This window comes from Sphaerodactylus townsendi, linkage group LG03 (genome assembly GCF_021028975.2).
Source record: "Sphaerodactylus townsendi isolate TG3544 linkage group LG03, MPM_Stown_v2.3, whole genome shotgun sequence".
Lineage (NCBI taxonomy): Eukaryota > Metazoa > Chordata > Lepidosauria > Squamata > Sphaerodactylidae > Sphaerodactylus > Sphaerodactylus townsendi.
In genome coordinates this window covers 179,406,312-179,419,311 of record NC_059427.1, presented here as the reverse complement: position 1 = coordinate 179,419,311, position 13,000 = coordinate 179,406,312, and the positions used below count along the sequence as shown (strand labels likewise).

The following is a 13,000-nucleotide window of genomic DNA, read 5'->3' as shown; positions in this document are numbered from 1 at the left end:
GTTGCCTGAATGCAAGTGGCCTGACTTTGGAAATCCCTGCCTTAAGTTTGTTGGTGCTCACAGTGAACTGTGGTGTTAAGAACTTATATGGGTGTCAAAGGTCTTGTCAAGGGACAATGTTAAATTTTTACCTGCTTTAAGGCTTGGGTTGCAATAGAATCAGGGCCGAGACCCTTGACTCACTGCCTATAGTCCTCTTACTGAGGATTATAGTTCAAGAGAAGCAGTGGTGGGATTCAAATAATTTAACAACTGGTTCCGCTGGTGGGATTCAACTAATTTAACAACTGGTTGCATACAAGCACCATGTTAACAACCTGGACTGAGCCTTGCAGCAAGCAGGTGTGTGTGTGTGTGGGGGGGGGGGTATTTGCTGTGTGAAGCTATCTGTAGCTTTGGGGAGTTGCCTGAAATGTCATGAAGGATTTCCACTGGTTGCACCCAGCTCTTTCCTCGATCCAGGCCGCCCAAGGGGCTCCTCTAGGGCATAGGTGTCAAACTCGCGCCCCTTCAGATGTTATGGACTACAGTTCCCACCATCCCCTGCCAGCATGATGCTGGCAGGGGATGATGGGGCAGGCTGTAGTCCATAACATCTGGAGGGCCGCGAGTTTGACACCTGTGCTCTAGGGAATCTACAAGAGTTCTTTAGCTGGAATGGCCAGAGCCTGAAGCTGGACTTGCCAAACTGGACCTCCTCTGGAGTTGCTACCTACAGTCCTGGGCCAGGCCTCCCGAGGGCCATCCCCACCAAGGGGTGCCATGTATGGGAGGGAAGGGGAGGCGGTCCGGCATCTGGACATGGCCCACCCGCCCTAGCAGAGGGGAGGAAGGAGGAGGGGTGGCATGCAAAGGATGGGGAGTGGAGGAGGGAAGAGAGGGAGGGGTGGCATGCATGGGAGGGGAGGGGGCCTGGCATCTGGACAGGGCCCGCCCACCCTAGCAGAGGGAGGGGAGGGAGGGGTGGCATGCAAGGGAGGGGAGGGGGCCCGGCATCTGGACAGGGCCCATCCACCCTAGCAGAGGGAGGGGAGGGAGGGGTGGCATGCAAGGGAGGGGAGGGGGCCTGGCATCTGGACAGGGCCCACCCACCCTAGCAGAGGGAGGGGAGGGAGGGGTGGCATGCAAGGGAAGGGAGGGGGCCCAGCATCTGGACAGGGCCCGCCCACCCAAGCAGAGGGAGGGGAGGGAGGGGTGGCATGCAAGGGAGGGGAGGGGTGAAGTGGTTCGAACCGGCTGAATCCTGCCACTGAACAAAAGTATCAGAAGGATGAGAAATATCCTTCCTCTAACTGTCCCAAAGGACTGCACAAGTGTCATGTTTTAATAATACCTTCTATTTTAACAACTGGGGCCCTACTGTTCCCTCTTAGGGGAGTTTAATTATGGGACGCCATCTACTGTTGCTGTAGTTGTTTGACATATTTTATGATTGGACGCTGTATTTTAATGTACACCATCACCATTGTATGATGTGTGCTTTTATTTTTCTGTTGTAAACCGCCCTGAGCCCTCTAGGGAGGACGATATATAAGTTCAATAATAAATAAATAAATAAATAAATGAATAAATGAATAAATGAATAAATGAATGAATGAATAAATAAATGTATGTATGTATGTATGTATGTATGTATGTATGTATGTATGTATGTATGTATGTGAGGGTTGCATAAAGCAGCAGTGGGATCTTGTGTACAAGTAAATCAAAATTACTGTCCTGGAGGAATTCTGCAGTTAGTATACATTATCATTATTTTGTAGAACGTATTCTATGAAGGGGAGTTGGGAACTATGTTGCACCACTGGAAATCCTGCTCTCCTGTACGCATCTTGTGAGATTTTATTCCACATCTTCAGACTTGTTTATCTTTATAGCCATAGAGACCAAAAACTTGTTGAGTTTTCAAGAAAAGCCAAGATTATTCTCTGGGCCCCAGATCCTGCATTTGCATGAAACCGTGCAAGCTGGACAGCCCCGGAAAATAAGTAGCGTTCCTGATGAACTTGACTTTGCCCATCTTTGCTTGAGGCTTGTGGTGTCATACTCTCAACATGCAAAAAGAGCAGTGAGAGGTTGGATATGGGAGAGTCCGGGCTTAGCTCTGATGCATTTGAACATGAGTGGGAGCATGCTGTGCAAAGGAAGCAGGGTAGCACAGATTCACGGCACATGTTGCCTATGGTGAAAACACACAGAACAGAAAAATGCTTGGTTCTGTCGCAGAAACTGCCTCGCTTTGAGCTTAATGGGGGACTGCTCCTGGTATACTGATCTTGCGTTCTGGTCTGTTTAGGTATTTTTGTATATCAGTGTACTTTTGGGCTACAACCACTTTGAAAGCAAGATCAAAAAGTGGTATAAAGAATGCTTTCATTCCTGCAGATCATCACCCTGAACTGCCTGAAGGTTCTGCTGTTCTCTTTAAAGGCTTTCTCCACCCCCCCTCCTTTCCAGACATGGACTTGAAGCTCTCCTGTTCAGTGAAGCCCTTAGATCTAAGCCTTTACACTACGGCCCTGGCTAAAGCGAAGCCCAAGGCTGTGAACCTCTGTTTATTTTTGTTCGTTCCTTGTTCAGTTATGCCTTTCCCTCCCTACGTCTTCTCCCCACTCCTTTCTGGAATCTAAATTTAGATGTAGGCTCCTTGGGGCAAGTATGTCTCTTGCTTCTGTTGTTCTCGAAAGCTCCATAGACTTGGGAGGCATTTTATAAATAATGAAACAATCGGCTCAGTCTTTCAAGGCAGGTATCTTCTATCCTAGTCCCCTTATGCATTGCTTCTGGAGTGAGATGTGACTCTTTGGCATTGCATTCCTTTTGAGCTTCTTCTGACCCTTCTGTATTGAATGCATTGTTAGCCCCTCTTTCCCTATCAGAAGCATATAGCTGCTTGAAAACAAAGCTATTAGAACAAGAGTATCGGGATATGATAACGGCTGCGAGGAAAACGTATTCCCCCCTGACCCTGCTTATTCCAATTGAACAAGGACACATGGCCAATTATTTACATTGGATCACCAACCCTAAATTAAGAAGAGCCTTAATGCTGGCCAGATTCAATCTAATGCCTTCTATGCTGCTCTATGGCAGATATCAACAAATTGATAAACAGAGGAGGCTATGTCCATGCAACATGGGTCAGGTGGAGACATTCGATCATACCCTCTTTCATTTGTGTAAAGGAGGTTTTGCCAAAAAAAATCAGAATGTCGCAATCTGCACTTATCCCATTTCTGTACAATAATCTAACCGATGCTCTTAAGATACCTATGCTTTTGAACAACATGGATCCCACAGTGTGTGAGAATGTAGCAAAATTTCTGCTAACGATAATAGACGTAAGTCTAGATGAATACCAATCAATGTCTATGTATTACTGACCACATATAGCCAGCAGTAATTTTTCTAGCTTTTATCAGTATCCAATGACATTTAAGTGAGTCAACTTAGCTGAAAGAATGTTTTATAGTTACAGAAGGACCATGTATATATTTTAGTACCAGTGTCTATGACTGTGAGCAATGGTGGGCAGGTTTTGTATGCTTGTTTTGTATGTTTATTTTATGCCAATAAAGGCTTGTTACGTTACGTTACGAGAATGCATTAAAATGTATTGGCTCTACTGACTCTTCCAAGACAGGCATCCAGTTCTGCTTTGAGCACTGTATGTGGCTGAGGATACATCACTCTCTGACGGTCTGGGCACTTTTACCAGACTGCTGAATGTTTGCTGTGGCTCACCGAGATGTAGGGTTGCCAGTCCCCCATAGTACCTGGGGCGGGTGGTGGGGACTTCCCAGCTGCAGACGGAGACTGTCATCAAGATGGTGTCATTTTCAGAATGATGCCATCACGTTGCTGAAGTCATGGGAGACTCTCTAACTTTTGGATAACTCTTGTGGTAAAAACTGTTTTATCAGTGTTACCTGAAATGGATGGGAAATTAGTGGAGGAGACTCTTGGCTTAGCACAGCGGTTCTCAACCTGATGGTGGAGTCGGTTGCCCCCTTACAGGTCCAATGAAGCAGCTGGCTTTCACTATAAGTCACCTAACGCAGACTCTCTGCATCAGTGTTCTCCATCTGTAAAATGGATAAATGTTAGGGTTGGGGGTCACCACAACATGAGGAACTGTATTAAAGGGTCGCGGCATTAGGAAGGTTCAGAACCACGCCTTAGCAAAAGGTTGGGCAGGCTTTGTTGCCTATATATACCAAAACCAGCTTTTGCAAGAAAATCCACAGATGAGCAAAATAATGTTTAACAGATTTATTCAGGGATAATCGGGGTACACAAGCACACAATAATCAAAGCAGCAGAACACACACACATACACAGTCCTAGGATATAAGCAGTGTTGAGGGAATAGGTTGGGAATAGTGGAGGAATTGGGGAGTGGTTCTTAGGGGTAATACCGTATCAGATTCTGAAGTGGCTTTGAGTCTGTGAAGCAGAGTCTAGCGACCTTGGCTCCAAGGAAATGGGGTAGGTGGTACACAGCAGCAGCTGGACCCCAGAGTCAGGCTCAGGAGTACTGGGCACTAGGAGAGGGGCTTCTTATAGGGGAAAAAGGAAACCTCAGGTTTATGCAAAATGGCCCTTAATCTCCCAGGTCAAAGGGGAATCCTGCCTTTCTGAGGAAAGACAAGAGACAGACATCAGCCTTTCTTTTAATATGTAGATTTTTTTATTTTCTCAACATACAAACAAGAAAAAACACATACACTTTCACACTACTATTACATTAATACAAACCAAAAATATGAAATACAAAAGAAAAAAATACACAAAAACATTAAAACATAACTCTTACAATAACTAGACTCAATCTATTATAACCAAGAGATAGACATCAACCTTAATGGTTTGACTGCTTAGCCCATCAGGCTAAGCACTCAACCCATTAAGGTTAATGTCTATCTCTTGGTTATAATAGGTTGAGTGCCTGAAGGTGGACAGAGTGCTGAGTTGATCATAAATATAAAACAATGGCAATGAAAATAAGGTGATCATTAGAAAGAGATTAGTCAGAGGAAGTTTTTTTGATTAATACAATACTGGCAGGAACACTTGGTATCCTTTGTCTCCTCAGAGTGGATAGCCCAGGGATGGAGATGGAGTCCTTTGTCTCCTCAGAGTGGATAGTCCAGGGATGGAGATGGAGTCCTTTGTCTCCTCAGAGTGGATAGTCCAGGGATGGAGATGGAGTCCTTTGTCTCCTCAGAGTGGATAGTCCAGGGATGGAGATGGAGTCCTTTGTCTCCTCAGAGTGGATAGTCCAGGGATGGAGATGGAGTCCTTTGTCTCCTCAGAGTGGATAGTCCAGGGATGATGGAGTCCTTTGTCTCCTCAGAGTGGATAGTCCAGGGATGGAGATGGAAACACTCTCCAGGGCAGGGGTATTGTGTTTTCTTAATTCCTTCAGGATGAGTGTGTGACAGGTATTTTGCAAGACAGATATGGGTGAGGGCAAGTCCAGGCAAGTTTGTAGTGTGTCATTGTAGGTACACTAGCCAATGCAGAGAATGGGCTCCCCATTTTGGTTTGGCATTGCTAGGCACCCCAAGGGTTGGCAGGATGGGTAGAGGCACAGACACAGCCTAAATAAGGTTAAAAAGGCATCCTGGTATGGCATTCCACACAGCTTTCTTCCCAAGACGTTCTCAAGACACCTTATTTTAGCTCAAGGCATCTTTTTTTGGAGAATACTTCCAAATTCTCCTTTTCCCCTAAGCCACCTGCAAGACATCTCCTGCCTGGCTGCGTGGGATGCAGAGCTCAGCAGGCATCTTATTTTTCCCATCCAACTGGGCAGTTTCACCTTCAGCTTGCCCCTGACATTTTGTGTGCATCTGGAGGGATACTAGCTGCCGCCATTTGCTGCAGACGTCCTGGGGCAACCTTCAGCAAATGGCAGCCTTTCAGGTGCACACAAAATGTCGGGCGCAGGCTGAGGGTGAAACTGACCCGAGAGCAAAATTGTCGGGTGAGAAAAAAAACCTCTTTTCCCCTCTGACGCTTTCACTGTCTGGAAAGCACACCAGAAGCCTCCTCTTTTTAAGATGGAGATGGAGATGGAGTCCTTTGTCTCCTCAGAGTGGATAGTCCAGGGATGGAGATGGAGTCCTTTGTCTCCTCAGAGTGGATAGTCCAGGGATGGAGATGGAGTCCTTTGTCTCCTCAGAGTGGATAGTCCAGGGATGGAGATGGAGTCCTTTGTCTCCTCAGAGTGGATAGTCCAGGGATGGTGTGTGGTGTGTTTTGGGTGTGTGGAGTGAAAAAACATAGTTGCCTCTTTTACAGACATTCCATAGATGTCTTTTTATGCAGAACGGACCGTTGTTCGTAAAACAGAGCCCCCACCATGGGTCAATCTGGTAACAGTAGAGTTTTGCAGAAATACCATGGTATCATCACGATGATCAGGCCAAGGCCTAAATTTACCACTGGTAAGTCCCCCACTGGCCAGCTGAACAGTGCAGAGGAGAGGGCCCTCAAAGTGGGGGATTCCTGCCCACAGTGGGGATCTGGCCACTCCACCGAGAGAATAGGCCTCCATAGGTAGTTGCCTTCTGAAAACTTTGCAGAAATCTGTACCATAGACTGTGTTGAATTAAGATGTCTTCTCTCACTATAACAGTGACTGTTTTAACACATCCTATGACTCTCCACCCCAGACAGGCATTAACTAGCTTACCATAACCAGTCAAAAATTCCTTGTGGTTCTTAATGTTTATGGGGTAGAAAATGTTGACAGAGAGAAATTTTTCTCTTTCTCACAGTACTAGAACCAGGGGGCATTCATTGAAAATGCTGGGGGGAAGAATTAGGACTAATAAAAGGAAACACTTCTTCACGCAACGTGTGATTGGTGTTTGGAATATGCTGCCACAGGAGGTGGTGATGGCCACTAACCTGGATTATTAGCATTTTACCCAAAAGGGCTTGGACAGATTTATGGAGGAAGGAAGTCGGATCCACATGGACTACTCAATCTTGATCCTCCTTGATCTCAGATTGCAAATGCCTTAGCAGACCAGGTGCTCAGGAGCAGCAGCAGCAGAAGGCCATTGCTTTCACCTCCTGCATGTGGGTTCCCAAAGGCACCTGGTGGGCCACTGCGAGTAGCAGAGTGCTGGACTAGATGGACTCTGGTCTGATCCAGCAGGCTAGTTCTTACGTTCTTATGTTCTTATACTGGAGTTTTACATGATTACACTACTTCCTGCGTTTCCTGCTGATCATTTATTTCTAAATCTTTTATATAAAATAACTTGTGGTTCCCTCCCCGAACAGGTATTAACTAGCTTAGCATAACTAGCGAAAAGGTTCCTTGTAGTTCTTCCTGGTTGTGCTTGAGTTTTGCATATGGATTTACACCCTCTAATGGTTGGGCCAGCTGAGGAGCCAGTAAGCCCAGTGAGAAGCTTCTTTGCTTTGCATAGACGAGAGATCGAGGTTTCAATTCCTGACATCTCCAGTTAAAAAGACCAGGCGGCAGCTGATCAACGAGACTTCTGGCTGAGACCTTGGAGAGCCACTTTCTGTCTCAGTGGACAACATTGGCCTTGCTGGACTGATGAGCTGATCCAGCTTCACATGTGAGGAATCACTGATGGAGTCTCTTAAAAACAGGAGTCCTGGGACTCCTTACAGTTTGTAATTTACCCAGTCTCTGACGGACTGTATTTCTCTGCCCCGGCAACGGCCAGGAAATGAATGATGCATATATTCTTCCCCTTTCTTCCTCCTGTTGCAATGAAATGGTTCCACTGTCTTCCAGGAATGGGTTCAATACACGACCGATTTCAAATGCAAGGTCAGCTACTGGTTGTGTGCTGAAAACTTCCAGCCTCTTGCAGATACAAAAGGGGGATGGATCACATCCGCCAGCTCTGCCTGCCACCCCGTCGCTACACCTCATTAAAGCTGACCCCAAAGCAAATTCTCCTGTGGCAAGGTTATATAGTTCTTTTTATAGTTAACTAGGGCCTTGTTCAGAATTGCCAGCAATTTTTGAGAGGGGTGTGGGTGGACATCAGGCCACGGGAGAAATGCAGTTTTGTCTGGAGGAAGACAGGTGATGTACCTATTATAAAGGGATGCATTTCACTTGTAATTGCAGTTAGATCTGCAGGCAGTGGACACCCGGTGCTTATTGTGTCTGCAGTAGTACATACTCTGAAGTGGTTACTGTTCAATGAAAAGGCACAGTTGAGGTTCCATATGGTGGGGGCGCGGAGCAGATAGCGCACTATACTTGGGAAACCATGCGTCTGGGCTTCTCTCATCCACCCATCTCACAAGGTTATGAGGGAATTATGAGGGAGGAAAAGGAAAGGCAAGTGTAAGCCACTTTGAAACTCCTTAAAGGTGGAGAAAAGTAGGGCATGGAACCCAGCTCTTCACCTCCAAGTGTGGTTTTTCATCTGGAAATGGCAGTAAGCTTGCTGACAAAAACCACTGTATTTGAATTGTTTCTGGTTTTTGTCTGACCAAGGCAAGTTTTATAATGTTTAAAATGGCATCGTTTTGCTTTACATAAGAACATAAGAACTAGCCTGCTGGATCAGACCAGAGTCCATCTAGTCCAGCTCTCTGCTACTCGCAGCAGCCCACCAGGTGCCTTTGGGAGCTCACATGCAGGATGTGAATGCAATGGCCTTCTGAGGCTGTTGCTCCCGATCACCTGGTCTGTTAAGGCCTTTGCAATCTCAGATCAAGGAGGATCAAGATGGGTAGCCATAAATCGACTTCTCCTCCATAAATCTGTCCAAGCCCCTTTTAAAGCTATCCAGGTGAGTGGCCATCACCACCTCCTGTGGCAGCATATTCCAAACACCAATCACCCGTGGCGTGAAGAAGCGTTTCCTTTTATTAGTCCTCATTCTTCCCCCCAGCATTTTCAACGGATGCCCCCTGGTTCTAGTATGGTGAGAAAGAGAGAAGAATGTCTCTCTGTCCACATTTTCTACCCCGCGCATCATTTTGCTTTGGTGGCATTTTTTTTTTTAAAAAAACCCCACCAATTAAGCATGAGCAGCGGAATGGGATATCGCTAGTTTGATATATTTTTAAATGATCTCTTACGTATCCCTTTCCCCCTTTTTTTTGGTGGTGACCTTTGATTTTAGACAAACTGAACAGATGTGACACGAATGCTACGGTTGTCCGGTTTTCCCTGACAGGGCCTTCTGCTTCAGTTTGTGCGTTCAGTCCCCGCCCCTCCTTGCACTTAATCTCGGTGTTTCTTCTTTTATTTTAGGGGTCCTTGGTATCCCGTGAAGCGAGTGATAAAGAGAAGGTAATGGTACAACATGGCTGAGGGGCATGGGGGGCATGGGGGGCATGGGGGGCATGGGGGGTCCAGTATTACTACTGTTGCTGTTGTGTGTTGGCCCTGTTGCTGTTGTGTGTTGGCCCTGTGAGACGGAACCCACAAAATTCCAGCCAAACAGCTTCAACCCAAACACATAAAGAAGAATAGGTCAAGGGAGTCCCCTGTGCGAGCACCAAATTATTATTGGCCGTGAGGTGACATCACATCATAACATTGACCAGGCAGGGTGGTTTTCCCTTGCCTCCCTCAGTTGTCTACCTTTTACCCCCCGTAGTAATCAAGGCAGGTGTACAACAGGTACAGACCAAAAAAGTTTCACCAATGCATACTTGAAACTCACAACGTGAGTAATATCTAAACCAATGATGCATAAAATGTGATGGTGTCTTTGTTTCCTGGTGACAACTCCAAATGTTCTCAAAGAGGCAGCAGACCGCTGAACAACCAGTGCTAGGAACGTTAGGAAAGACCTTCCCTGCTCGTTGGCCCTACAAGACAGCTGTGCAGAGGACATGTGGGGTCACATGTCCCTGGGCGCACATCAGCCAGTCACGTGGGGGTGATTCTCCCACACCCCTCCCCTTGACCCCGCCCTGCCAGGCAGCTCCTGAAGGGCCGAGGGGCGCCTGGTGGCGGCCCAGACAGGTAAGTGGGGCAGTGGTGGTGGCGGCTGGAGCAGGTTTTGCCCCGGGCGCCATCCCCCCCCCCCCATGCCTCTGCAGCTGTGTAATCACTGTGAAAGAATGGGTGCTGGGCTTAGTGGTGGACCACTGGTTTGCTCCAGCAAATCTGCTCCCATGTTCCTCTTTTATTTATTTATTTATTTATTAGATTTTTATACCGCCCCATCCCCGAGGGGCTCCGGGCGGTGCACAACAACAAACATAACATAACATAAAATGGCTAAATCTTTAAAAGCAGCGATAAAACAGTAAAAGCTAAATCTTATAAATACAATACAATAAAATACAATAAAAATACAATAATAAATATAAATGGCGTCCAGCAGCTCCATATTCAAAATCCTCTCCCCAAGAGGGAGGAATGGCAGGTCCCAGATGTAGAGGGCCATGGGGTAGAGGGCCATGAAAGGGGGGGGAGGGGGCACCATCAGCGGCCGGTTCCTCCAAAGGCCCGGTGGAACAGCTCCGTCTTACAGGCCCTGCGGAACTCACCAAGGTCCCGCAGGGCCCGGACAGTTGGAGGAAGAGCGTTCCACCAGCCCCGGGCCAGGCGTGAGAAGGCCCTGGCCCGTGTGGAGGCCAGCCGCATCACCGAGGGGCCAGGGACCACTAGTAGGTTGTCCTCAACTGATCGAAGAGGCCGTACAGGGACATATGGGGTGATGCGGTCTCGAAGATACTTTTCCTTTCCACCCTTTGTCTTCTCCTCATTCTTCATGGCGGACCTCATAGTTCTTGGAATTCTTTCAAAAGATACTGACAGCGTGCTTCCTTTCCCATACACCCCCAAAATTTTTTTTTTGCATATCAGAATGATTTCTACGAAGCCTTCTTTCAAAATCTCCCCTCACCCTGCTTGACATAATACCATAATAACTACATTTTAACACTAAGCGCTTTTACTATCCATTGTATGTCACCCTCCTTTTTTCCCTCTTTGCTTTCATCTCATTCATCATAATTTAACAAGCAGCTTTTCAGTGCGCAGCTCCTCCGAATAGGATCTCTCTCCCCTGTAGTGCTCTGTCAGCAGGAGTGCAGGTTTTAACTAGAAAGCTCTTTTTCCATTAGAATCAACCATACTCCTAGATTTACAATGTACACTTAAAATAATGTCAGTTTTTTGAACAGTGTATGTTGCTTTTTTACTTTAGAGCAGCAGTGGCATAGTGGTTAAGAGCAGTACACTCTAATCTGGAGAACCAGGTTGGATTCCGTGCTCTGCCACTTGAGCTGTGGAGGCTTATCTGGGGAACTAGATTAGCCTGTGCACTCCAGCACACGCCAGCTGGGTGACCTTGGGCTAGTCACAGTTCTTTGGAGCTCTCTCAGCCCCACCTATCTCACAGGGTGTTTGTTGTGAAGGGAGAAGGGAAAGGGAGATTGTAAGCCCCTTTGAGTCTCCTTACAGGAGAGAAAGGGGGGGTATAAATCCAAACTCCTCCTCTTCTTCTAATTACTGGATAATAGAATTCCCTCCCACCTTTGGACTTTTTGAGGTTGGGGGGGGGGCACTTCAGGTTGTGAAAGTGTAGGAATTTTAGGCCAGGTCTTTTGTGTGTTCTGCAATTCCATGAAATCGCACAAGAGCTACTTTGGAGTGATACCCTGTTTCCCCTAATATAAGACATCCCCGAAAAATAAGACATAGTAGAGGTTTTGCTGAAGTGCGAAATATAAGGCATCCCCCGAAAGTAAGACATAGCAAAGTTTTTGTTTGGAAGCATGCCCGACGAACAGAACACAGAAAAATAAGACATCTCCTGAAAATAAGACATAACATATCTTTGGGAGCAAAAATTAATATAAGACACTGTCTTATATTCGGGGAAACATGGTAGCTGGTTGCTTAGAGGGATGGAAAGGGGATGAAATCGTACTGCCTGCCTCTTCCATTGATTGAACTCTGCTGATGGGAGAAGGGGGTGGTTTTATTCCTTCTTCCTCTTCACTGCGATCCATTTCCCCACCTGGCTCCACTCAGGCACCGTGACCAAGGGAATCAACTTTCCCAGGTTCAGGAATGGCGGCTGAAAGGAACGGGAAAATGGAGATCAGCAGTTCTTGCGTGAACAGATTGCTGGATCCAACCCACTGCATCTGATCTGTGACTTCACTGGGAGATGCCTCTCTCCTTACTTTTGCGTGTGTCCATCTGGCCTGGCCCTTGGTCTTTCTCTGTCATTGGACAGGATAAAAGTAAAGCTGCTTTTGTTTAGCTGGAGCAAATAGCGTATTCCTGTTCCATATGGTACATGCTGTATCCAAAGGTGTGTATTCCCTGAGAATATGCCCTCTCTCACAAGGAACATCCGTGAAATTATTTCAGAGTGCTCTACTATTGTTAAAGAGGAAGCATTTCCTTTTCTGTGTTAGTGAATGGTAGTGTTAGGTGGAAATTAGATGGTACACTTTTACACAGTGTACTGTCAGAGGTATACCTAAACAGCCATAAAGTTTTCGGAAGTTTTTTCGGCCCTTTTTTTAGGCTGAAAAAATGTCCCCCTCGACTTATACACGAGTCAGTGGCAGGGCTACAGGGGGGGAGTGTGCGCTACGCACCAGGCGCACAGCTTTGGGCAACGTGGGGGACAGAAAATTCCCCCCTCCCCCTTCCCCCCTATGGCGCCCCCCCCCACACTTCCTTTAGCAAATGGAGCAGGCTTGAGAAGAGGCCTGCCTGTGTTCCCTTCCAGGCTACAAATGACCTGGTGGGAACTACATTTCCCAGGCTGCTGCATTTCCCACCCTCGACTTATATACGAGTCAATAAGTTTTCCCAGTTTTTTTGTGGTAAAATTAGGTGCCTCGACTTATACTTTGGTCGACTTATACACAAGCATATACGGTATGTGTAAAGTGCTGTCAAGTTGCAGCCAACATACTGTGATCCCAAAGGGTTTTCAGGAGCAAAAGACAGAGGTGGTTTGCCTGCCTCTGCATAGCAATCCTGGACTTCCTTGGTGGTCTCCCA

The 13,000-nt window shown here is 46.8% G+C and overlaps 1 protein-coding gene across 2 annotated transcripts in view; it reads left to right on the top strand.

Annotated features, from left to right (window-relative positions):
* The window catches only part of PIP4K2C (phosphatidylinositol-5-phosphate 4-kinase type 2 gamma), a 58,645-nt gene that overhangs the window by 25,960 nt on the left and 19,685 nt on the right, over nt 1-13,000 (top strand). For both annotated transcript variants that reach the window (XM_048490935.1, XM_048490936.1), the window contains one exon: nt 9,269-9,307. In XM_048490935.1, coding sequence (XP_048346892.1) covers nt 9,269-9,307 — 39 coding nt within the window. The remainder of the gene's footprint in view (nt 1-9,268; nt 9,308-13,000) is intronic.